Source organism: Natrix helvetica (assembly GCF_964273705.1).
Source record: "Natrix helvetica genome assembly, chromosome: 8".
In the NCBI taxonomy this organism is placed as follows: domain Eukaryota; kingdom Metazoa; phylum Chordata; class Lepidosauria; order Squamata; family Natricidae; genus Natrix; species Natrix helvetica.
The window spans coordinates 8118792-8141252 of record NC_138559.1 but is presented as its reverse complement, the minus strand read 5'-3'; the positions used below and the strand labels follow the sequence as shown (position 1 = coordinate 8141252).

The 22461-nt window shown below is 46.0% G+C and overlaps 2 protein-coding genes across 3 annotated transcripts in view; both read left to right on the top strand.

Moving 5' to 3' along the window:
* LOC309396045 (uncharacterized protein C8orf58 homolog) overlaps positions 1-8827 on the top strand; it is a 110839-nt gene extending 102012 nt beyond the window's left edge. The window contains exons 8-10 of the mRNA XM_081960785.1: positions 3256-3344; positions 6299-6415; positions 7945-8827. Coding sequence (XP_081816911.1) covers positions 3256-3344; positions 6299-6385 — 176 coding nt within the window. The 3' untranslated portion in view covers positions 6386-6415; positions 7945-8827. The remainder of the gene's footprint in view (positions 1-3255; positions 3345-6298; positions 6416-7944) is intronic.
* A 3347-nt stretch (positions 8828-12174) lies between these two features.
* The window catches only part of LOC309396024 (cell cycle and apoptosis regulator protein 2-like), a 39726-nt gene continuing 29439 nt past the window's right edge, over positions 12175-22461 (top strand). The window contains exons 1-9 of one of the 2 annotated variants that reach the window (XM_081960740.1): positions 12175-12197; positions 12326-12416; positions 14854-14945; positions 15843-15934; positions 16729-16843; positions 18383-18509; positions 19609-19705; positions 21056-21172; positions 21929-22163. In XM_081960740.1, the coding sequence (XP_081816866.1) occupies positions 12344-12416; positions 14854-14945; positions 15843-15934; positions 16729-16843; positions 18383-18509; positions 19609-19705; positions 21056-21172; positions 21929-22163 (948 nt within the window). In that variant the 5' untranslated portion in view covers positions 12175-12197; positions 12326-12343. Of the gene's footprint in view, positions 12198-12319; positions 12417-14853; positions 14946-15842; positions 15935-16728; positions 16844-18382; positions 18510-19608; positions 19706-21055; positions 21173-21928; positions 22164-22461 lie in introns of those variants that run through there. The other variant, XM_081960739.1, reaches the window with a different exon arrangement.

Below are 22461 nucleotides of genomic sequence, written 5' to 3'. Positions count from 1 at the left end.
AGAGAAAGGAAGACACAGAGAGAAAGAGAAAGAGAGGGAGCGAGGGGGAGAGAGAGAGACCTTTGTTCAAGATCAACGGGTTGAAACTCATGCAAGAGATGTCTTGCTTAGCCACAGCAATGTGGGTCTCCATTGTCGTCATAAGCTGAGGACTATCTGAAGGCAACCCCAGAGGTGGGTTGCTCCCGGTTTGGCCCGGTTCAGCCAAACAGGTAGGCCTGGGTCGCAGAACCGGGAGTGACCCACGCCTGCCATGCCCCGAACCAGTTAACATGCTGTCCTGGGTCGCCGCCATTTTGGTTTTTAGTGACTGCGCGTGCACAGTTCACTGTAAATTCTTCTGCGCGTGCGCGAAGAGCAATCTACATTGAACAGTGCATGCATGTGGGGGGTGGGGTTTACAAACCGATAGTAGACCCCCATCCCTGGGCAATACCCTTTGCAGAGAGAGAGAGAGAGAGAGAAAGAGAGAGAAACGGAGAGAGAGAAAGAGGGAGGGAGAGAAAGAGAGAGAGAGAAAAAGAAAGAGAGAGAAAGAGAAAAAGAAAGGGAGAGGGAGGGAGAGAGGGAGAGGGAGAGAGAGAGAGAGAGAAAGAGAGAGAGGGAGCTTTGTTCAAGATCAACTGGTTGAGTTTCAGGGCCTAGAAAGGATTTGTAAAATGGAGGGAAACTCATGCAAGAGATGTCTTGCTTAGCCACAGGAATGTGGGGCTCCACTGTCGTCATAAGTTGAGGACTATCTGAAGGCAACACCAGAGGTGGGTTGCTCCCAGTTTGGCCCGGTTCAACCGTACCGGTATGCCTGGGTCGCAGAACCGTCAGCAAACCAGTAGTCAAACTGGCAGCAACCCATCCCTGGGCAATACCCTTTGCAGTTTGGTTTGCAGAATCGTTTGAATGAAATTGGAGAATGTTTCACCTGTTTATCCTCTCCTCCCTACAGAAATTAAACCCCGAATGGCATTTCTGGCATGAATTGTGTTCTTCAACTCAAGTCCTCTTTTTCTGACAGAAGAGCCCGTGTGAAGTCATCATGGAGGACACTGTACAGTCTGAAGCAGATCCCCAGCCGGATGAGGCAGCATCCAGGAAGGAGAGTCATCGTAGCTGCTGAGGCCGTATTTGGAGTGAGTACCTGGTGGTCCCCCTGTGCTCACCATAGCCCCCCCCCCCCATTTCTTGGCTTTGACTGTCATGTAGAAGCCACATCCAATCGGTCCCACTGATGTTTCCCTAGAATTGGCTAGCTTTACAAATAGCCTGGACTTTGTAAACAAGTGGATTTCTGCAAGTTCTTTCTTCTTTGCAGGGATGAAAATTAGATCTCCGTGCTTAAGCCCCATAATAGAAGAAGAGGATAACATTTGCGAGACAGAACCAACAATCACGAAGAATAAGGTGAGCTGGAAGTTGAGAGGCTGCCAGTACGGAGTTGAAGTCCATAGTACTTAAAGTCGCCAAGGTTGATTTAGAGACTGTTGGAAGTTACAACAGCTGTGAAAAAAATTGATTTATGACCAGTCTCCACCCTAATGACAGTTGTAGCATCCCCATGGTCCTGGGATCAAAATTCCAAAGCTTGGCAACTGACTCATAGTTATGACGGTTGCAGTGTCCCAACGTCATGCGATCCCCTTTTGCAACCTTCTGACAAGCAAAGTCAATGGGGAAGCCAGATCCCCTTCACGCAATAACTGCAGGGGACTGTGGCAAGGAAGGTCATAAAATGGGGGGGGGGGAGACGGGGGGAGACTCCGTTAACACATTTCTCCCTTAACAACTGAAATTTTGGGCTCAACTGTGGACATGAGTCGAGGACTTTCTGTATTTGCTCCAACTAGTGTGGAGCATCAGTGGGAAGAGATGTGATGAGAATTGTAGCCTAAAACAGATCCAAGCGCTGGAGAGAATTGGGTGGGTGGGGGGTTAGTTTTGGTACCTGGAGAACCTCTCCAGACTTATAGAGAAAATTTCTAAATTGCAGGAAACTACAGAAAAGCTCCCTGGATATTTTGTTTAGGAGCATAGAATCCAGACCTTAAGAGAGCCCGGTCAGTCCCGAAAAAAAGGGGAAGGTAAGAAATTGCTATAGCTAATAAATAATAATGTATAGACGTTGGTGCCCATTGGAGAGACAGTATGAGGGGGGGAAGAGAGAGACAGAAAGAGAGAGAAAGAAAAAGAAAAGGAGAGAGGGAGGGAGAGAGGGAAAGAGAGAGAGAGAGAGAGAGAGAGAGCGCATTGTTCAAGATCAACCGGTTGAGTGTCAGGGCCTAGAAAGGATTTGAATCCTGTTCTGATGCTTCTGTCCCATTACAGATAGTCCTCAACTTACAGCCATTCCTTTTAGTGACTATTCAAAATTACAAGGGCACGGAAGTGACTTAGGACCATTTTTCCCACTTACGATCATTGCAGCCTCCCCATGGAGAGGGGATCAAAATTTGGACATTTAGCAACCGGTTCGTATTTATGTCCCAGGATCAGTCGGTCACCTTTTGGGACCTTCTGACCAGGAAAGCCACTTACTAACTCAACAACTGCAGGGATTCAACTGACAGGTGTGGAAAGAAAGCTTGTAAAATGGAGGGAAACCCATGCAAGAGATGTCTTGCTTAGCCACAGGAATGTGGGGCTCCACTGTAGTCATAAGCTGAGGACTATCTGAAGGCAACACCAGAGGTGGGTTGCTCCCAGTTTGGCCCGGTTCAACCGTACCGGTATGCCTGGGTCGCAGAACCGTCAGCAAACCAGTAGTCAAACTGGCAGCAACCCCCCCTGGGCAATACCCTTTGCAGTTTGGTTTGCAGAATTGTTTGAATGAAATTGGAGAATGTTTCACCTGTTTATCCTCTCCCCCCTACAGAAATTAAACCCCAAATGGCATTTCTGGCATGAATTGTGTTCTTCAACTCAAGTCCTCTTTTTCTGGCAGAAGGGCCTGTGTGAAGTCATCATGGAGGACACTGTACAGTCTGAAGCAGATCCCCAGCCGGATGAGGCAGCATCCAGGAAGGAGAGTCATCGTAGCTGCTGAGGCCGTATTTGGAGTGAGTACCTGGTGGTCCCCCTGTGCTCACCATAGCCCCCCCCCCCATTTCTTGGCTTTGATTGTCATGTAGAAGACATCCAATCGGTCCCACTCATGTTTCCCTAGAATTGGGTAGCTTTACCAATAGCCTGGATTTTGTAATCAAGGTGATTTCTCTTGTGCTTTAAAAAAGTGGATTTCTGCAAGCTCTTTCTTCTTTGCAGGGATGAAGACTGACACTTCCTCTTTAAGGGCCATAATAGAGGAATACAATACCAGTTATCAGACGGGGCCATCGATCAGGAAACGTAAGGTGAGCTAGAAGTTGGGAGGCTGCCAGTACCGAGACTGGGGGTAGATCAGAACTCCGTCTGGAAACAGAGAGAGAGAGACACGTTGTGATGTCGTAAGAGGAAGATATTGGTTCATACAATATTCCTTAAGTCAGACATGGGAAGAATGTTGGTTTACGGTGAACAGTCTATGCGGTGATCTATGCTTGTTCAACCGCTGCTGTTTGACTTCTCTACCGTGAGAATGGCAAACCCATAGCTGTACAACTGGGGTCCTGTCCAAATACCATATTTCTCGGAGTATAAGACACCCCAAAGTTTTGAAGAGGTAAATTAAAAAAAAGTAGGTAGGTAGATAGAGGGAGGGAGAGAGAGAGAGAGAGAAATACAGTAGATAGGAAGGGAGAGAGAGAGAGAATAGGTAGGTTGGTAGGTAGAGGGATAGAGAGAGAAATAGAGAGAGAGAGAAATATAGTAGATAGGTAGGGAGAGAGAGTAGGTAGGTAGGTAGGTAGAGAAAGGGATAGAGAGAAATAGAGAGACAGAGAGGTAGAGAAATACAATAGGGAAGGAGGGAGGGAGAGTGAGTTTGTAGGCAGGTAGGGAGAGGGATAGAGAGAGAGAAATATATATATATATAGAGAGAAATACAGCAGATAGGTAGGGAGAGAGAGTGAGTAGGTAGGTAGAGAAAGGGATATAGAGAGAAATACAGCAAATAGGTAGGTGTTTCTGCTGGCACAGCACTTGATCAATCTAATTCTCATCAATCAGTTAAAGAGTATTCCAAAAGGGAAAAAAAAGTTTTTGCAATCTGCAAACCTCCCCAAAACGGCCTGTTTTTTGTGAAAACGGCCCCTTTTTTTAAAAAAGGCATGAATAGCCTTTTGGGGGAGGGGGGGGCTTGCAGAGTGCTCCTGGGGAGCAGGGGGGGGGGAATGAGCAAAAAACGGCCCGCTTTTTTTGAAAACGGGCCCATTTTTGTCAAACAAATTGCATGCATAGCCTTATGGAGGCTTATAGAGTGCTGCTGGGGACGGGGGTGGGAATAAACGGCCCATGTTTTGCTCATTTCTGCCCTCCCCAACCCCCAGGAGCTCTCTGAAAGCTTCCATAAGGCTATGCACAGCCATTTGGGTGAAGGGGGGGGGGGGCTTTTGGAGGCAAAAAATGCTGTGTTCTACGTATAAGGTGCACCCAGATTTTCAGCCTCTTTTTTGAGGAAAAACGGTGCGTCTTATACTCCGAAAAATACGGAAAGTTGGACTAACTTATACAGCTAGTCCTTGACTTAGTTCATTTAGAGCAGTGGTTCTCAACGTGTTGGTCACGGCCCCTTTGGGGGTCGAACGACCCTTTCACAGGGGTCGCCTACAACAGCTGTGAAAAAAGTGACTTATGACCAATCTCCACCCTAATGACCATTGCAGCATCCCCACGGTCCCGGGATCAAAATTCCAAAGCTTGGCAACTGACTCATAGTTATGACAGTTGCAGTGTCCCGAAGTCATACGATCCCCTTTTGCAACCTTCTGACAAGCAAAGTCAATGGGGAAGCCAGACCCCCTTAATGCAATAACTGCAGGGGACTGTGGCAAGGAAGGTCATAAAATGGGGGGAGGGACTCCCTTAACACATTTCTCCCATAACAACTGAAATTTTGGGCTCAATTGTGGACATAAGTCGAGGACTTCCTGTATTTGCTGCAACTATTGTGATCAGTGGGAAGAGATATGATGAGGATTATAGCATAAAGCAGATCCAAGCGCTGGAGTTGGGTGGGTGGGTGTTACTTTTGGACTGAAGGAGGCCCAGAGATGTTGCTTGTGGCTGGTGAATTACCCCTAGAAAGGAACTTGGGTCTCTCCTTTTTTTTTTATAAAAGTTTTTTTATTTTTCAATTTGAAAATAGGTATATTCCATCTTTCCTTAAGCAGTTTGCTGTCTGGGCTCAGATTTCTATGCAACTCTATTCCATAAATTATAACAAATTATACACTAAAAGCTTATAAATCTTTTCATTTCCTTCTTAATGTATCTTCTGAGATATCTTCTAATATATCTACAATAATAACATAGATTACAGTTGTTTTCATCATATTCATGCTAACAATTGTCATTTTATTCTTATCTCTGTCTTAATACATTTTCTATTCTTCTTTTATTTCCAATTTCCTTTTTTGTTCTCTAAGCATTGGTAAAACACCTCCCATATTGTATAATAATGAGACCGTTCTTTCTCCTTAATTAACTCCTCATTTCTGCACATGCCAATATTTTCCTAATCACCTTCTCTTCAGTAGGAATCTCTTCACTTTTCCAATATTGTGCAAATACAATTCTAGCTGCGGTTAATATCTGAATGATTGTGTATTCTCTTAATTTTAAGTTTCAGGTAATACCCCCAACAAAAATATTTCTGGCTTTAACGCAATGCGTTGTTTTATCATCTTTTCCAACCATATCTTTAACTTAGCTTCTCCACAGGTCCACCACAAGAAAAGAACTTTGATCTGATACAGCAAATTTGTACAGATGTTTTAATGTAAATATAGCGTTTAAAGAGTTTTGATTGATAGGAAGGCCGTGTGTTGTTTCATACACTTTGTTCCCACTTTATGACAATCCCAAAGAAGGACTGGAGAAGTAGCTGTTGGTTCCAACAGGCAGAGAGATAATGTCTGAAATATACCATCTGTGTTGTGTTGGGCCAAGTGCTTCCTGTTCCTGCTTGACTTTCAGTTAAGGATATTGCTGGTTTCCTTTGTGGGGTTGTGACTGCAAGTCTCGGTATTCCCAGTTAACAGGCTTGGAATTCTGGGACTCAAAGTCAGACCCCCTCTGAAGCTCACCAAGTTGGAGGAGGAGGAGGCTGCTCTGAGATACGAGTCCTTGGGAGGAAGGGAAGCATTGTGTCCCAGCCTTCATTTCCTTTTGGCTGCTTCCTCTCACTGTGTGGGTCTCTCTCTTCCAGAACAACTGCTCCCTCTGGGGAAGATTGAAGGGGCTGTTCGTGAAAAGGAGAAGGAGATCTCTAAAGTCGTCCAAGTCACCCCAGTAGTAACACCACATCCCAAAGCAGGCACAGTTGGTAAGTAAGGAAATGATGCTGCGATTATTCAGATATAGGACTGCCCCCCTCTATCAAGTGCTGAGCCTTGGATACTGACCACCGACAGAATGTGGGGTCTGCTGCTGTTTGTGATAGATGTGAGATTAATAAGAGACCTTTTTAGCTCTATAAACTACTGGATTCCGTTCAGGTATAATAGGAATTAACACAATAGGAACCATCTTTCCAGACAATCTAATGCATGGCTCTATGTGTTGTAGCAGGAAAAAAATATTGCAACATGCGAAGAGCAGAGCTTGTTTGCTTACCTGCAATGCTCTGAAAAACAGATCTTGTATGATGCAGTTTTGTATCTTTTGGTTCTACTTCACATCTGTTTTTCCTCTTTCTAAAGATGAGTTTGTATTTTACTAAGAGCCAGCACCAATGATAAGATTCAAAAAAAGGAGTTTTGGACTGTAAAAGTGCAGGAAGCAGCTTTGCAAAGCGAGATGAAAATATACCATCCAAAGCGCTAATTAAGGAAAAGAAATACAACTCTCTTAGAAGTCTATTTAAAAAGCAGGCAAGCTGATTTCAGTTTGAGGTCAAATTGTTCAACAATTATCCCTGCTGATGCTCCCACCTTCCTTGGTCCTCCTTCCAGTCGTGAAAGGAGGACCAAGGATCTCAGATATGGGAGCTGATTTGGCATAGCTTGTTTACGAAGTAAAACCACCTAATCAACTTCTGAAAAGCTACACGGCCTTGTTTCTTACCTTTTGGGTTTGCTTGCTCTCCTTGGCCTTGACAGGATCAAAAGCAAACAACCGGCCAGCTGCAAAGGAGGGGTTTTGGTGGTTGTTTCATAACATGGGAACAAGAAGTCCTTTTGACCCTCTCTTTATTCTGTAAGCATTTTGATGGGTTTTCCAGCATGAATTGTCCAAAGGATTTGAGGTCGTTACTCTTCGCAGGTGACCTTATGCAATTAAAAATAGAGATTTTAGTTTGGTGCAGAGCTTCTAGCGTCAAGCTGGAAACTAGGAGCCCATGAGGTTTGTTCCCTGCCTTAGGAAGAGAGCCAGCTGGATGGCATTGGGCCAGTCGCTCCCCCTCAATCTTAGGAAGGAGTAATGGCAAACCACTTTGAAAAAATCTTCCCCAAAGAAACTTCAGGGCAGTTGCCAGGGGTCAACACTGACTTGAAGGCACCACAAAAAACGTTCAGAACTTGCTGATTATTGCAGCATATTTGAAAGGGGTATTTATTTGACGCAACAATGGAAGGCTGCATCTGCTGCAACCGTTAAAGAAAGCTTTTGATCACTTCAAAGTCCCTAAAAGCAATAGTTTGCAGGGCGGAAAAAATGGTGCAAACAGAACCATCTTCTGTTCCCACATGTCCATTGGGAAATCCCTGCTTTGCAGAATCTTGTTTAGTTTGTTTAATTGTTCAAGGCTTTTTAAAGTTAAACTGTTTAAATAAAATAAATTACATTAAATCTAATGTTCTCTTGTTTTTATCTCTCTGCCCCTCCCTTTCTCTTCCCATTTGGTGCATGTAGCTGTATAACTTCAAGATGAAATTGTATTTTTAAATTTAAATTGTACAGTATTTTTTTTAGCATTTTTAACAAATTATTATATATGCGAGTTTATATTCATTGTATTTATAGCATTATTGTAGTTGTATTCATTGTATTAATAATTGTATTTATTATATTATTCTAATTGTATTTACTATATTATTATAATGTTATTTATTATATTATTCTAATTTTATTTATTGTATTATAATTTTATTAATTTTTTATTTTTTATTAAAATTTTTAATAAATTTTACAGTTATCACTCTCCTTACCCTTCCCTTCCCCCGGCCTCCCAGAGCAAAATACAGGGTATAAACATTTAACAACCATATGCTAACATAAGCTAACTAATTTTAACATGTTACTATTCTTACGCTTTAACTCCCCCTTTATTAAACTAACTTTGAATAAATTGTAATGTTCTTTATGCCTTCATTTATAAGCTAAGTGAAATTTTTTAGTCCGGTATTTGTTTTGAATATAGTCAATCCATCTTGTCCAGTCCAGCTTGTACTTCTCATCCGAATGATCTTTCAAATACGCTGAAATTTTGGCCATCTCTGCTAAGTTCACTACTTTTAACGTCCATTCTTGGATAGTAGGCAACTCTTCCTTCTTCCAGTATTGCGCCACCAACAATCTTGCTGCCGTTGTTAGGTTCAAGATCAGGTTAGTCTCTATGACAGTACAGTCTGAAACTATGCATAACAAAAACAACTGGGGTGTAAACTTTATCAATTTATTGTATTATTATAATTGCATTTATTATATTCTAATTTTATATTGTATTATTCTAATTGTATTTATTGTATTTTATTTACGAAAAATAAAATGTTTTGCTATCTTTTAAAAACCTGAATCCTGAGAGTAGAGATAATTTGTTTGAAAATCTAAATTGAGTGGAACATGATACCAAAGCTTTCCAGGGCTGTATCATTTCATGCCGCACGGAAGGAAGCGTGGTTGAAAAACTGTTTCTGGAGATATATGGAGTCCTTTGCAGTAGAGAAGTAGCATGTCACGAGTCAAGCAGAGACCTGTTGGATCATACCAGGGATCCATCTAACCTCCCACCCTGTTTCCCAGAAGATATGAGCAGTTGAGTTTGGGAGCAGCTGACTTTCAGTTGCAACAGCTAGGAGGCTTCTATCAATGTTTTCAATTGCGTTAAGTTTAGAAAGGTGATTTCACTTCTCACAAACTGATGCTGCCCAGATACATCGGATTCCAATGCCCATAATCCCCAGTCATTTGTGGCTAGTGCTGAAGGAGATTGACCACACTCCAGTGTATGATAGATCCTCCTGGCCAACCTGAAAACTTAATTTACCATGGCTTAAATGTTGGAAAGGAAAATGCTGAGCTCCTTGGTGCCAAGAAGATCAGCATTCTCATCCACAATTAAATAGTTGCTTGGGTGGGGCCATCCATCTAATTAAGGCAAGCATCAAGGACAGAAGGGATATTGGGCAGCAACTCTCTTACGATAGCCTGATAAAGTAGGAGGTCTTTAGGGAAATCCAGAGCCCCGAAACTTTAGAACATGATCCTGTTTCTGATTGAAATTGCGATGTTTCCACTTGGGATTTAGAAGGGAGAACAGGCAATAGCGGATGCATCCATGGGAGTTTTAGGAGTGAGCAATAGATCAACGAATTCAAGATGGAAAGAATTTAGGCTTTGCTGGTGGGTGGGTGGTGATATTTTGTATAGCTGGGAAAGTGTCTGATGCGCTCCCTTCAGGCTGCACATCTCCTGCTGCAAAGAAAGAGAATGTGCTGCTTAAATGTAGAGAATTGTATTCCAAATGAAGCTGGGTTGCAACTCTGATTTTAAAAACCCAGGGATTTAAAATAGTCTTTGTATTCTGATGCTGCCCAAGCCAAGAGAGCGTGATTTAAAACATGCCTTGTGAAATGGAAAAGGGAGTCCATTCATTTCTATTCTCCCTCTAATAATGGAAGATAGGAGTTTCTGAGAGGAAGTATTGGCGTCAGTATTGATTTCAAGAATTCTACTTGATCTAGGAAGCCTGGGAGAAAAGATTGCAAGGGTGTAAGCGGCCCATCTCTGAACAGCCAGCTGAACTCCCCACTTTGACAAAAAAACAAGATCAGGCCAATGAATACAGCACAGAATATAAAAAGTCTAAATGATCTGTGTGGCTAACGTAGATGCCTGGCAGCTCTTAATTTATTGCGGCTTAGTGATTCCTACATTAAACCATCAAAACAATCCGCTTGTGTCTGATCAGTCCGAACTGCACGCTGAGAAGATGTGAAGAAGTGAGCAAAATAAGAGGACGCCTACAAATGTACAAACTTAGGGCTGGAAAAGAAAGAGGCTCACAATAGTTCTTTAACTTGCCACCGGATGGCAAAACACACCCTTTTAAACAAAATTAAGTGGGCTGATGGTAGCCCTTTGGAATCGGTCAGCTCTCATTATTTCCAAAGCTGGGAGCTTGTGATTTATTCCACAATTCCTTAATATATAATTAATACAATCGAGTGAGTCCAGAGGTATTTCACGAAAAGGGTCCTCCACTCCTCTCCTCACAATAGAATCCCTTTTACCACCAGGCTTGAAATTTTGGGCTTGGCCAACCTATGGTCTGACCTAAGCATAGTACACAAAATTGTCTGCTACATCCTACCTGTCAACGATTACTTCAGCTTCAACCTCAATTATACACCGGCAAACGATACAAACTCAAAGTAAACTGCTGGAATGCTCAACCCGACTCCATTGGTTACATCCTCAAAGCCCCCAACTGTCATCTTAAACTGTCTAGCATGGACCTCACGCCTTTCCTAAGAGGTCCGTAAGGGGGCATGCATAAGCGCACCAGCGTGCCTACCCTCCCAGGCCTATTGTCCCCATTTATTTGTCCCCATTTCCTGTGTTCATGGCCATGTTTATACTTAGACCTGCTATCTCCAGTGGTGGGTTATGACTGGTACGTCCTGGTACAGGTGTATCGGGGCCTGCTGGGAGCGGTGCTCCGGAGGGCCCAACTGCCCGCCCATCGTCCTTACCTATATTTGAGCTCTTCAGGGCTTCCACGCATGCGGAATGTACGGCACCTGCGCAATGCTCTGCCAAACAGCTGGAGCGTTGTGGAGGCGGTGCAGAGCATCGCAGATGGTAAGTATGCATGCGCGCGCTGCAAACGTACATGCGCGCTGCACGCATTCGTGTTGTAGAGGCTGGGTCCCATTGCACCGTACCTGTTACAACGGGATCTGGAACCCACCACTGGCTATCTCCTACATGTTTGCCAAACTAAAACAAACAAACAAGGATTTTGTCCATGCAGAGTTTCAAAACTCAAAAAACACCAAATCCTACAGTATTTCATGATGCTGGATGCTATTTTTGCCCCTCAATCATATCTAGCGGGCCCCTTCCTCTTGCTGGCAGGTGCGCCCAGATGTGTCGGACCACACCTCCCAGAATCCCTAGCGAGGCGCCCAGGGGATGGGAATTCTGGGAGGCGCTGTGTCACTGCCAGGGGCTTCAGGCAGCCTGCGGGGAGTCTCCCCATCCTTCCCGCCCGCAGCAGCCCAGGATGCTGGGATGTGTAACCCAGACACATCTGGAGGGCCATCCTCCCTCCCGCCCGCACGAAAGGGTCCATCTTCGAGAAGCGACGCTCTTTCCCCTCTGGGAGGACCGAGTCTCGCCTCCCTCTGATCTTTCCCATTCGCTTCCTGGTGGCGCTTCACTCCGGGCAAGAGAGCCCTTCCGGTCGCTCCAACGCCTGTTGGGGGGGAGGCGGAAGGAGGCGTTTCCGCTCAGGCGCACATCCGGGTTCCTTTGTCCCCGGGGTCGCAGCCGGGCGCCCTCCCCGCCGCTTCAGGTGGGTCCTCCTCCTTCCCCCCCCCCGCGGCCTGTGTCTCGAGCCGGGCGGGGAGGGGCGCGCTAGGAATCCTCCTCTCGGCTCCTCTCAGCGCCCGTTGGCCGCCTTCGCCTCCCGGCCCCGTGGAAGCCTCGCAGGCGCCCCCGCAGCCCCCCCCCGCGCTCTGTGCGTGCGTGTGAGGCGGGAGGGTCACGACGACCCCGCAGTGCAGGTCAGACTGCCAGGCGGGGCGGTTGGAAGACACGTCGCTCTCCCTCCCTCCCTGCTCGCCCGGCTTCTCCTTCCCTGCGGCCGCCTGGCCCGCCTGGGTCCCCCGAAGTGGCCTCTGGGGAAGCAGGAAGGGCTCCCTGGCCGCCCCCGTGCAGGTGGCTGTGCGTGTGTGGGGTACCCCGAGGGCATCAAGACGGGCCCATCCCCTCCTCCTCCTCCTTTGGGTCTTTTCCTGCGGGGCGTTTGTGTCCCTTTCTGACCAGGCCCTTCAACCCCCAGGTCTCCCTCCCGCGGCCTCCGAAGATGGCCCAGTTCAAGCGCCAGAAGCCTCTGCGGCCCAGCAGCCTCCAGGGAGCCCCCCGGGGGTCGTTCTCAGGTGGGTCCCCCCGAAGGAGATCTATTTCTTCGCATTTGGTTCCTTTGGTCAGCCGCGGATGAGGCAACCTCGAGGAGCCTGGAGGGGATTTTGGGTCCAGGAAAAGGATGCGGATAAGGGGGGAAGGTCGGGGGAGGGACGGGAGGGAGGCTGGGGGGCTTTTGCAGGCCCCCTTGAGGGACCTCTGAGCAAGGGGGCTTCCTTGCCCCCTGGAGCCCTTCTTCAGCTGCCCTGCAGGGTCCTCTGGGCAAAGGGCCAGGCAAAACCCTGGAAGTGGCCCTTGTTTGAAAAGAAGGTTTGGTGCTTTTTCCTTTCCTTTCCTTTCGCCTTTCCTTTCTTTTCTCCTTTCCTTTCTTTTCTCCTTTCCTTTCCTTTCTCCTTTCTTTTCCTTTTTCCTCTTCTTTCCTTTCTCCTCTCCTCTCCTTTCTTTTCTCCTCTTCTTTCTTTTCTCCTTTCCTTTCTCCTTTCCTTTCTTTTCTCTTTTCCTTTCTCCTCTCCTCTTCTTTCTTTTCTCCTTTCCTTTCTCCTTTCCTTTCTCCTTTCCTTTCACTTCTCCTTTCCATTTCTCCTCTTCTTTCTTTTCTCCTTTCCTTTCTCCTCTCCCTTTTCCTCCCCTTTCCTTTCCTTTCTTCTTTCCTTTCCTTTCTTCTTTCTTTTCTCCTTTCCTTTCTTTTCTCCTTTCCTTTCCTTTCGCCTTTCTTTTCCTTTTTCCTCTTCTTTCCTTTCGTTTCTCCTTTCTTTTCTCCTTTCCTTTCTTTTCTCCTCTCCTTTCCTTTATTTCTCCTTTCCTTTCTCCTTTCCTTTCCTTTCTCTTCTCCTTTCCTTTCTTTTCTTCTTTCCTTTCCTTTCTCCTTTCCTTTCCTTTCTTTTCTCCTTTCCTTTCCTTTCTTCTCTCCTTTCCTTTCTCTTCTGCTTTCCTTTCTTTTCTCCTTTCCTTTCTCCTTTCCTTTCTCCTTTCCTTTCCTTTCTCCTCTCCTCTCCTTTCTTTTCTCCTCTTCTTTCTTTTCTCCTTTCCTTTCCTTTCGCCTTTCTTTTCCTTTCTCCTTTCCTTTCTTTTCTCCTTTCCTTTCCTTTCGCCTTTCTTTTCCTTTTTCCTCTTCTTTCCTTTCGTTTCTCCTTTCGTTTCTCCTTTCTTTTCTCCTTTCCTTTCTTTTCTCCTTTCCTTTCCTTTCGCCTTTCTCCTTTCCTTTCCTTTCTCCTCTCCTTTCCTTTTTCCTCTCCTTTCCTTTCTCTTTTCCTTTCTTTTCTCCTTTCCTTTCTCCTCTCCTTTCCTTTATTTCTCCTTTCCTTTCTCCTTTCCTTTCCTTTCTCCTTTCCTTTCCTTTCGCCTTTCTTTTCCTTTTTCCTCTCCTTTCCTTTCTCTTTTCCTTTCTTTTCTCCTTTCCTTTCTCCTCTCCTTTCCTTTCTCCTTTCCTTTCCTTTCTCCTCTCCTTTCCTTTTTCCTCTCCTTTCCTTTCTCTTTTCCTTTCTTTTCTCCTTTCCTTTCTCCTCTCCTTTCCTTTATTTCTCCTTTCCTTTCTCCTTTCCTTTCCTTTCTCCTTTCCTTTCCTTTCTCTTCTCCTTTCCTTTCTTTTCTCCTTTCCTTTCTCTTTTCCTTTCCTCTCTCCTTTCCTTTGCAGTCAGTAAAGGAGGGGGAGGAACCTTTGGGTGGCTTTTTAGCGGAGGCCAGAACTGGGCAACGTGGGTGAAATGGGAATTTCTGTTCTACTTCCTTGAGGTTTGGATTAGACTTTTGGAAGCTTTAGGTCTGTTTTAGTGGTGTAAATTTCTCATATTGAAGGAACAAAACATAACTCCAGCAATTGTTTTGAACTGTGATTAAGAGATTAATGTAAAGGTAAAGGTTCCCCTCGCACATATGTGCTAGTTGTTGCAGACTTTAGGGGGCAGTGCTCATCTCCGTTTCAAAGCCAAAGAGCCAGAAAGATGATCAATGAAATCGATAATAGACAATCATAAGGATAGTTAAAGAATATGTAACGTTAATGTATGATGAGATGTGAAAATGTAATATAGATCTTTATAGAACTATAGCAACCGCAGTGTGTAGATTAGTATATGTTGCTAACTTCTAGTTAGCAGTTATAAAGGAATATGTAAGTATATAAAAAGGGAAGAAAAACAAAAAAACAACCTGTATGTACATAAGCATGGAGTCCTTTCATGTGGCTGCAACTACCAGTGTGGGGGCAGGGATTACTACATAGGGTTGGATCTGTGGTCAAATCTAATAATGAAATATTTGAAAGTTATGTTAGCTGATCTCTGTATTCAGGCTTCTGTTACTTCACTGGGAAAGAAATATAACAAGACTGAAGCTGTAGTGGCTAGAATGGTTACAGAGTATGATTTATTGGTAAATAAAACGTACCCATTACCTCTTAATACTTTATTTCCACTGGATTCCAATGATGTTGACACCCGTCCTTTTCTCTAGGAACACAGCCAGCCTCTCTACTGGGACCTGCCCCAGGTCTGTTAAATCCTCCTATTTCAGCAGATATCATTCAAGCAACACGTCATCTTCAGGTAGAGAATTAATTGGCTTTCTCTTAATGGGTTTCTTAGTTGGCAGGTGCTGAGATTCTGATATTCTTTCCATCTCTTGATATGGGACAATTTGGGGATTTTACCTCAACAAAAGGATTTTGTGAACTGTTCAAGTTACAAGGTGACTTCTGGTTACTTCTGATATTCTGCCAAAAATGTTATATTTTGGAAACAAGACAGCAATTCCCATTCTCTCCTAGGCTGAATCTCAGCCAGAAGGTGAGGTAAAAAAAACCCTGGAAATCTCCATAGCTCTTCTGATATCTCAGGCACGTGGCTTTAACGCCTTCTGGCTTTGATAAAAGGGGAGCCATAGATGATGCAGGAGGATTTTTAGCTAATAGGGAGAAGCTGCAGCAACGGCAAAGGTGAAACGCCACAAATATATGGCCTGTACTCTTCATTTCCTGTGCCTTATTTCTCTCCCAAGGCTTTCACAAGACTCGTTGTGCAGGTCTTCATGCACATTGTTGCAGAAGGTGCATGTGTGTGCTTAACCTGCATAAAATGCTTCAAGTGTGACAGGAAAAGGAGGTTAAAAGTTGGGTTATTTAACCCTAAAAGGAACAGTTGTACATTTAAGTAGTGACTTAGCATTTAATTGCCCATGGCTTTTAAAGCCAGTGTTAAATAGCCGATGTAGAGTGCATTAAGTAGAGATCATTAATTAAATAGGAAGTGGGTAAGGGCTTGAGGTCGTCTCCACCTCAAATAGCCCGCTGGCTGGTTCAGAGTTCCAAAGGACGATAAAGAAAGTGAACTAGGCTCCTACAAAGCCAACATCTGCAGCATTCATGAGTGTCCTGGTTGACCTCGGACAGGGTAGTAATGATCAGGTGAGAGTCATTTAATGACAGCGATTTTCTCTGCTTTTAGGGAGGAGAGAAGCAGCGTGTTTTTACTGGCATTGTCACCAGTCTTCATGATTATTTTGGCGTGGTGGATGATGAAGTTTTTTTCCAGTTAAGGTGAGTAGAGGGTTGCTGAGCAGCATCAGGGACAGAAGTGGGCAGCAAATGGCTGCTCGTGGACTGTGTAACTGTGCCACTCTTCAAACTTACATAAGTCTTGGAAGAGCAGTAAAGGGGCTGCTTCCAAGGTCTGAGGATCACCCACGCCTGGCTGCTTGTAGCTGTTGGAATTGGGTGTAATCTGTTGTACTACAGATTGTGATGCATCCTGCTAGAAAAATGCAAGTATTCTAAGAAAAAACGGTTTCCAGCTAAGCTTTTCCTATGCCGGCTTCTACTTGCAAAGCTTTAGAGCAGTGGTAGTGAACCTGGTCCCTACCGCCCACTAGTGGGCATTTCAGCTTTCATGGTGGGCGGTAGGGGTTTGCTGTAACTTTGCGTTTTAAATTTTATAAAGTAAAGTTACTTCCCTACTTTATAAATCACCATTACTGTGGAACCGTGGGGCGGTTTGAAAATTGTACTACTAACAGAGATACAAAAGTGGGCGGTCGGTATAAAAAGGTGGACTACCCCTGCTTTAGAGTGTTGAAATGTGATTTTCCCCACTTTCTTGTGTGTGTGTTTCTGAAGGAAGCACACCTAATACACCTCCAGTGAAAAGGTCAATGGGAGAGTAGTTGATGGAAGGAACTTGGCCTGAAATCAGAGGACTGGTGCCAGTTGGAGGAGGCGAATCAATACTGAAGTCTAAGCAGTTTCTTATGAAGTGGTTACAGTGAGGTTTCTCAGGGACTGGGCCAACCGAAGAAATGAAATGAACTCCTCCTCCTCTGTTTTCTTCCTTTCAGCGTTGTTAAAGGCCGGATCCCACAGATTGGGGAGAAAGTGCTGGTGAAAGCTGTTTACAACCCCAGCCAGTCGGTGCCCTGGAATGCCTTGAAGGTCCAGACCTTGTCAAATCAGGTAGCGGCCAGTTTTGCTCTTCAGGTGGATAAAACGATTCCTTCTTGGTATTTGGGCTTTGGTTTCTGTCATGGTGCTAATCTGTTACAAGAGGCGTCACACTTTTGTTTAGCGCTAACTACCATAGAGCGCACTCCTTGAGCGGCTGGCAGCCAAGTTTTGGAGTTTGGAAGCCAGAGAAGAAGTTATGCTTGGAGGGCAACGGCGGCAGGCGCCCTGGCCCTGCAGGGAGAGCTGGGCCAGGGCATGGTGGAGCTGGGAGGCATGCTTGCTGGGGGCGGAATAGGTGCTTGCGCAACCTGCTTCTCCAGCCGGGCAGAGCTCCATGCATTGATCTAGCGGGTATCCCTAATGTGCCAAGTCGCGAGAGCTGGGGGGCAGGCAGAGCGCCACGTGGCTTGGCGCCTTAGGAATACCCCCTAGATCAGTGAATGGCGCTCTGCCCGGCTGGAGAGGGGATTTGCCGGGTAGTTGCTCGTGAGCGTGGTCACGTCATGGCTGCTTCTCCCCTGAGGCTGTGCCCGGCTCTTCGGGAGCCAGTTTCCAAGGGTGCAGCTGCCTGACAACCCTAAAACAATAAGCCCTCCCCTTATAATGAGCCCAAGGCCATATTTCGTGGGGTAAAAGAAAATAAGACCCTGTCTTATTTTCGGGGAAACACAATAGTTAAAACGGCAGGGAAATCAGATGGAGGGGAATGCTATCGTAGCTAAGACAGAGTAATTTAATAAGCCCATCTGTCAGCTGCTATCTTATGCTTGCTTGTGTCAGGGTGGCATGAACTCTGAGGAGGGGGAAAAAAGGACAATTACAATAGCACTTAGACTTATATGTTGCTTTCCAGCCCTCTCTAAGCAGTTTACAGAGTCAGCCTCTTGCCCACAACAATCGGGGTCCTCATTTTACCACCCTTGTAAGGATGGAAGGCTGAGTCAACCTTGAGCCTAGTGAGATTTGAAGTGCCAAATTGCAGGCAGCCGGCAGTCAGCAGAAGTAGCCTTCTGTACTGTACTACCGCTGTGTCACCGTGGCTCACGCTTGGGAAAACGAAAGTAAGGGCTGTGCCTTCTTGAGGCGCTGCCTCAAGGTCACCCAGCTGGAAGGAGGAGGGGGACGCATACCAAACTGCTTCCTTGGACCACCCGTTACGAAATCGAGGGAGGGAGAAGAACAATTGAGGGAGTTTGGCACATGATTACCAGTTTTGGCTTTGCACTACTGCAATACACTTGATCTCTAGTAAACTATCTTTTTGAACAAATGGAGCCAAGGGTTGTTTCGATTTAGAGTAGGGGTGTCCAAACTTGGGAACTTTAAGACTTGTGGACTTCAACTCCCAGAATTCCCTGGGGAATTCTGGGAATTGAAGTCCACAAGTCTTAAAAGTTCCCAAGTTTGGACACCCTTGATTTAGAGACTTAAGTTGGGGCAGGTCCATTGCTATCTTTTTATTTAGGAAACATTTGTTTACTCACGGTTTGGAAGTTTTTCAGTAAGAAAAATTTGCTAACAAATTCTCAAAATAATTTCCCCCACCAGCCTCTTCTGAAGCCCCCCACTCCTCTGCTCCATGTAGCTTCTTTGGGACAGAAGCAAGGCATTCTGGGAGCTCAGCCCCAGCTCCTCTTCCAGCCGCACCGGATTCCCCCTCTCTTTCCCCAGAAACGTAAGTGTGACTTGCATCTTATTCTAGTGACACATCGTCGGATGGTGGAGACATCCGATTGGAGACAGAGCGTTAAACGTTAAAACCTTGAACCCGAGATTTGTTACACTGTGAGGAAGCTAGAGAGACAAAACTCTTTCAGAAGCCAGATGGGAAATTTGAAGCCGTGGCTTATTTTCTAAATAGTTATTTCCCTGTTCATTCTGATTCATGGAAGGGAATAATGGAAACAGCTTTTCTAGACCACGAGAGAAGTCTGTGATCCTGGTAAATCTTCTGGATCTAGCTGTGGTGTTATTTGGGTGCCTTGTCTGCAAAAAAGAAATTGAATAGCATTTTGGGAAGTGTGTCATTTTGTCATCCTGGTTTCTCCTCACCAGGTGGATAAAGTTACATGCACCCAGGTACATGTAACCTGGAACCGGTGATAGTCCTAGGCTTCCCCAGGAGCACGAAGCCAAGTCCTCGTCCCGATAAACCCCTTTTATTTAATTTACAGTGAATTCCCCTCCAGCAAAGTCTTTCCTCTCCCACAGTCTTTCCAGATAGTTCACAATGACCAACCTTTATCAGGCTTGGAGAGTGGGCAGGCCGTTATCTTTCAGACGCCGCAATACTTGGCAAGAATGCAGGAATGAACTAAGTGTCTCCTGCAAACTCCACTCCCCCTTCGCTCCTCTTTTATTCCCGATGGGAGGGACCATTCAACGTCCACCTGTGGCCTTACTCCCAAGTCGACCCCTGTTCTTTAGCTGTTCCCTTCGTCTGGCGACTCTGTGCATGCGCACACTGGGAACAGGCTCCAGCTGTTCATCTGCCTCAGTGATGTCCGACTCCAAAGGCACCTGATAACTGTCAAGACAGCTCTGGCCCCCTTTCTGCCTCTGACACAGAGCTCTCATCCGAGCCTTCCCCAGACTCCAGGACTGGCCCATGTTCCTCCCCAACCTCCTCACTGTCCGAATCTACTGCCAGATCCGCTGGCAGCTGGTGGGCCACAACAGATAGTGGGTCTGGCATGATGTAAGGCCCAGTTGAAGAAGCAAATGGGTTCTGCTTGGAGGAGCAGAAAATAAGGCTGAATATGTTTCTTCTCCAGCAATGAGCCTCTTCCAGACATCTCCATCGCTCCACTTGGGCCACCTTGGGAGATACGCCAGTAGAGGTCCTAAAGGCAGGCAGGAGTCAGGCAGATGGTAAGAATCTCAAAGGGGTCCTTTTGGGTTGGCACAGCATTTTGCCAGTCGCATCACTGAGTGTGAGTTCCCACTTTCCCAAGGAGCCTTTCTTTGCCCCTTTTTTTCAGGAGCACATTTTGCCTTTCCAGCTGGTCTCTCAATCCACGGGGTGCAGCTTTCTGTTACTTAGCTGCCCCTTGCCACTGAGCAGAAAAGCTCCTCATGCAAATCTAGCAATCTTCCCTATTTCACGGAGGGAATATTTCTCCTTCTAGAACGGGGGTGTCCAACCTGCGGGGTACTTAGATCTTGTCTGCGGGGGCTGCCCTAGAAACAGCGAAGGAGTGGCCCACGGTGCTTCTGCCAGCGAAAACTGGCTCTCAAGCTCTGTTTTCGGCTGCCACAGCCTCCTGCAACCCTCTGCCAGTGAAAAGGGAGCTTGCACAGTCTTCCCAATCTCCATTTTCAGTGGCAGAGAGTTGCAGGAGGCTGTGGCAGCAGAAACGGAGGCCGGGAGCCCATTTTCTCTGGCAGATCTCTCGGCCATCATAGCCCCCGTCACGAGTGAGGTCGGGCTGCCTCCCCCCCCCCTCCGGTACAGAACGGTACTTTTGAGATTTCTCCCTGCTTTCCCCTGCTTCACATGGGTTTCCGTACATTTCTTGTCCCCATATGGCAGGGGTGTCCAAACTTGGGAACTTTAAGACTTGTGGACTTCAACTCCCAGAATGGCTGGGGAATTCTGGGAGTTGAAGTCCACAAGTCTTAAAGTTCCCAAGTTTGGACACCCCTGCCATATGGCAACGATTGCTACACAGAGCCCCAGGCAGGATAGATGAGTGGGTCCCAAGAAGGGGGTGGATAGGGAGACCAAAGACCAAGGAAGGCCTGTTAAAGTCCCATCTCTGCCCTGTGGGCTGTACAGATGGCCACAGCTAACCCAGAACGCTGCCCAAGGTAGACTTCACGGAATGGCCCACACAGTTGGGCTTTGGTTCTTATATGATTTGAAACTGCCGTGGCAACTAAACAAAACCTCCCTTTGGGTCAACCCTGAATGGAAGACTCCTGCGATAGGAAACCAGTTTCGGAAAAGTCATTCATCTCAAGCCCAGAAAAAGCATAAATTCTGACCAAAAATGACACTTTTGTGTGGGTGCAGTCATTACGTCTCCAGTAGGATTGCTTGTTTCCTCAGAGAAAAGAGCTTATTTTCCGTGGAACAAACTAGTTGCATATCCACATTCTCTCTCTCTCTCCTGAGTTGTACCCGAGGTTGTGTTTTCCGAGAACCAAACTGGGAAAACCCTAGGATTTCAGTGCCGCACGTAACTCTGGCTGATGCGACCAAGTTGTTCTCCCTTTTAGGGATGACTTTGACTCCAAGAAGAGGAAGCAGAAGGGTAATGAGCCCTGGGGGGCAAAGAAGCCTCGGCACGAGCCACCCCAATACCGAGTCCAGTTGGCTTGCTATGCTGTGAATAGGTAAGAGCGAATGGGAGCCTTGTGAGTGGCCAGAAAGGCGGGGTGGAAAGGGATTGCTGCTTTTCATGAGTTATATCAGGACGCGTGTCTGCCCCACACTCTCACCATCATTTAACGACCCCATAATCCCTTGTGGGGTGGACTCTGGGCAACTGAATGGAGCTAACAGAGTGTTTAATGGCCGGATGCCCTTCGTGTTGCCAATGCAGAGTTTTGTTCAGCAGATACATTCTCGTGCCCAAAAAGAGAAATATCTGCCTCTGCCTAGGATGGAACTCTCAGCCTCCTGATTGTGAGGTGAGAGCTCCACCTCTAGGCCACCGCAGCACTCTGCTGTCTGCCCCCCCCCCTCCAATATCTCCATTGTTGGACAGGAGTTGCTGGCCTGCAACTCCCTGAATCTTCAGGATCAAAACTTTTTGAGGACCTAAGTTCAGCAGAGTTCAACATTGGTTAAGATAAGAACAATGCATTATTTCACTATTAGGCCCTGAGGTCACATTAGTAACAAAGCAAATGTCTGCTTTGGTTTCTTGTAAACGAGAGAAATGGTGTTGTTGATGGGGAAAGGCTTGGTGAATGCTGGGGAACTGTTTGGTTTAGATACGGAGAAGAAACACATCTAGCTTAGTCAACGTTGACTTAAGTGTGTTGATTTATTGCTCCAATGAATGAGCAAACTCCACCTTCCACCTTCTCTGAATAAGACAAGCCTGTAAAAGGGGATCCTTTGTTTTGGTCTCTGTGTCTCGCCAGCCCCTTCTGTGATGCCATGGAAATCTTGAGGCGCTACTGCAGCATCCAGCTGCCCAAGGAATTCTACGATGTCCGCCTCTGCTGGTTGGACACCTTCCCTCTTAGCCAGCCGTTGACTCTGAAGCACCCTAGCCGTGTCCAAGTGGCCAGTCCTGCTGAAGAGTTGCCTCAGATGGGAGAGGATACCAGGCTGGAGGCTCAGCCGGAGGACGCAGATTCCGCATTCAGTGCCAAGGTGAACACTTGGGGACCCTGTTTTCTTCAACAGCTGATAAAGAGGAAGTGCAAAGAGTTTTAATGAGCTGAGCTGAATTCTCCAGGGCTGCTTAGACAGAAATTAGAAGCACATTTCAATTAATGCTTTGTTCACTCTTCTCAACCAATTCTGCTGCATAAATTTATTCTGTGGTCGAATTTGTTGGGTGAACGTGACCCCTGTTATAATGTTTATTCCTTTGCATTTTATTTGTTTAAATTCATTTAAAATCCCTTCCTGTTTTGTCTTTACTATATTTTTTGGAGTATAAGATGCA